The sequence below is a fragment of the Papilio polytes genome, unplaced genomic scaffold (genome assembly GCF_000836215.1).
Source record: "Papilio polytes unplaced genomic scaffold, Ppol_1.0 DF822289.1, whole genome shotgun sequence".
In the NCBI taxonomy this organism is placed as follows: domain Eukaryota; kingdom Metazoa; phylum Arthropoda; class Insecta; order Lepidoptera; family Papilionidae; genus Papilio; species Papilio polytes.
The window spans coordinates 2,259,530-2,261,123 of NW_013526915.1; the positions used below are offsets into that span (position 1 = coordinate 2,259,530).

Genomic DNA, 1,594 nt, shown 5'->3' on the forward strand with positions numbered 1-1,594 from the left:
GACCAGGAGGTCCAGGAAGACCGGGAGATCCTTGTAATCCCGGCTGACCCCTTTCGCCCTGCGATCCTGGTGCACCAGACTCTCCAGGTACACCTGGTGTACCCGGTTCACCTCTTTCAGCTGGTTCACCCGGATGCCCTTGTGGACCGACAGGCCCTTGAGGGCCTTGCTCCCCTTGACGTCCTGAAATAATAGCAGAGCATAAGGTTAAAGACATTTTTATATCTAGTTTGCCAATTTTTATTTTTAATTTACCTACCTGGTGGTCCATCATTGCCTTGTGGTCCAACCGCGCCTCTTTCGCCCTTCTCCCCAGGTAGACCAGTCATACCGCGCGGTCCAGGAAGTCCCATTGCACCGAGCTGACCTGGATGGCCTTTGCTACCTTTAAGTCCCTCTGGTCCCTGAGAAAATTGATTAAACATCTCTTTTGAGTATTTGAGTATTTTTGGAGAAACAACAACAAATGAACAAAGAGTTTATTAAAACACCAATTGATAGTTAAGTACATTGTCAGCAGAGATTGCGCACTAATATTGTAAGATTTATGTTAAGCTATTTAAGTTCATCAATTTTGAGTAAAATATTACAAAATACGCACAAAGCGAATAATTAATTATAAAAGTCGCTGTAGATCGTGCTTGTGAATTCATTACGTGGAAGAAGATATTTATAGCGCTTAACTAGAATTGTTTGTAAGATGTTTGAAGGTCATTTCTTAGAAACATAATCAGGACGATTGATAAGACGTGTTTAGTAATAATAATAGCAAACTTACCGGTGGGCCGTCTGCTCCTTGTGCCCCTGACTCTCCCTTTTCTCCAGGTGTGCCGGGCTGGCCGGAGAGTCCCCGTTCTCCAGTGAACCCTCTTTCCCCTCGAGGTCCCGTCGCGCCTGGCGGTCCAGCTGGTCCAGCGATACCGGGTTCGCCTTTCTTTCCTGGAGATCCGGGTAAGCCAGCAGCTCCTGGCATTCCCTGAAAGAAACAACACGAGTATTGGAGATTTTATACGTAATTCTAAATGATTAATATCCAGAAGTTTAACCTTGAACAACCTATTTAAAAATATTTATTATATTAAATTTACCGGAAAGCCAGTTGGGCCAGGTGGACCCTGAGCTCCCCTTTCCCCGGTCGGTCCACTCGCACCTTGTGGCCCTTGAATTCCTGGACTACCATCTCGACCAGAATCGCCTTTTGGTCCTTGCTGTCCTTGTTGGCCCGGTTCACCGTCTTTTCCGGATTCGCCCTAAAATTAACAATTTATACGTATACGAATTATTTTCAAGACCAGTATAGATATTATTATATGGACAAATTATATGTACCTGTAAACCTCTTTCCCCTGGACTACCCATCATTCCAGGTGGACCTTGTAAACCTTGCAATCCTTGTTCTCCAGGCCTTCCATCGGCACCGGGAATTCCTCTTTCTCCAGGTGGCCCAGATTTTCCAGTCATACCAGGCCTTCCGACTAAACCTCTTTGACCTTGCAAACCTTGAGGTCCAGGTCTTCCGGTATCACCTGTGCTTCCTTTGGGCCCTGGTAATCCAACGCCTCCTCTTTCACCTGGGTGTCCTTTCTGTCCGATG

At 46.1% G+C, this 1,594-nt stretch overlaps 1 protein-coding gene across 1 annotated transcript in view; it reads right to left on the reverse strand.

The window, feature by feature from the left end:
• The window catches only part of LOC106106187 (collagen alpha-1(II) chain-like), a 12,149-nt gene that overhangs the window by 3,156 nt on the left and 7,399 nt on the right, over positions 1-1,594 (reverse strand). Inside the window, exons 9-13 of the mRNA XM_013286734.1 lie at positions 1,330-1,584; positions 1,089-1,250; positions 779-976; positions 260-404; positions 4-183 (exon numbers count right to left, since the gene is read on the reverse strand). Of these exons, the coding sequence (XP_013142188.1) occupies positions 4-183; positions 260-404; positions 779-976; positions 1,089-1,250; positions 1,330-1,584 (940 nt within the window). The remainder of the gene's footprint in view (positions 1-3; positions 184-259; positions 405-778; positions 977-1,088; positions 1,251-1,329; positions 1,585-1,594) is intronic.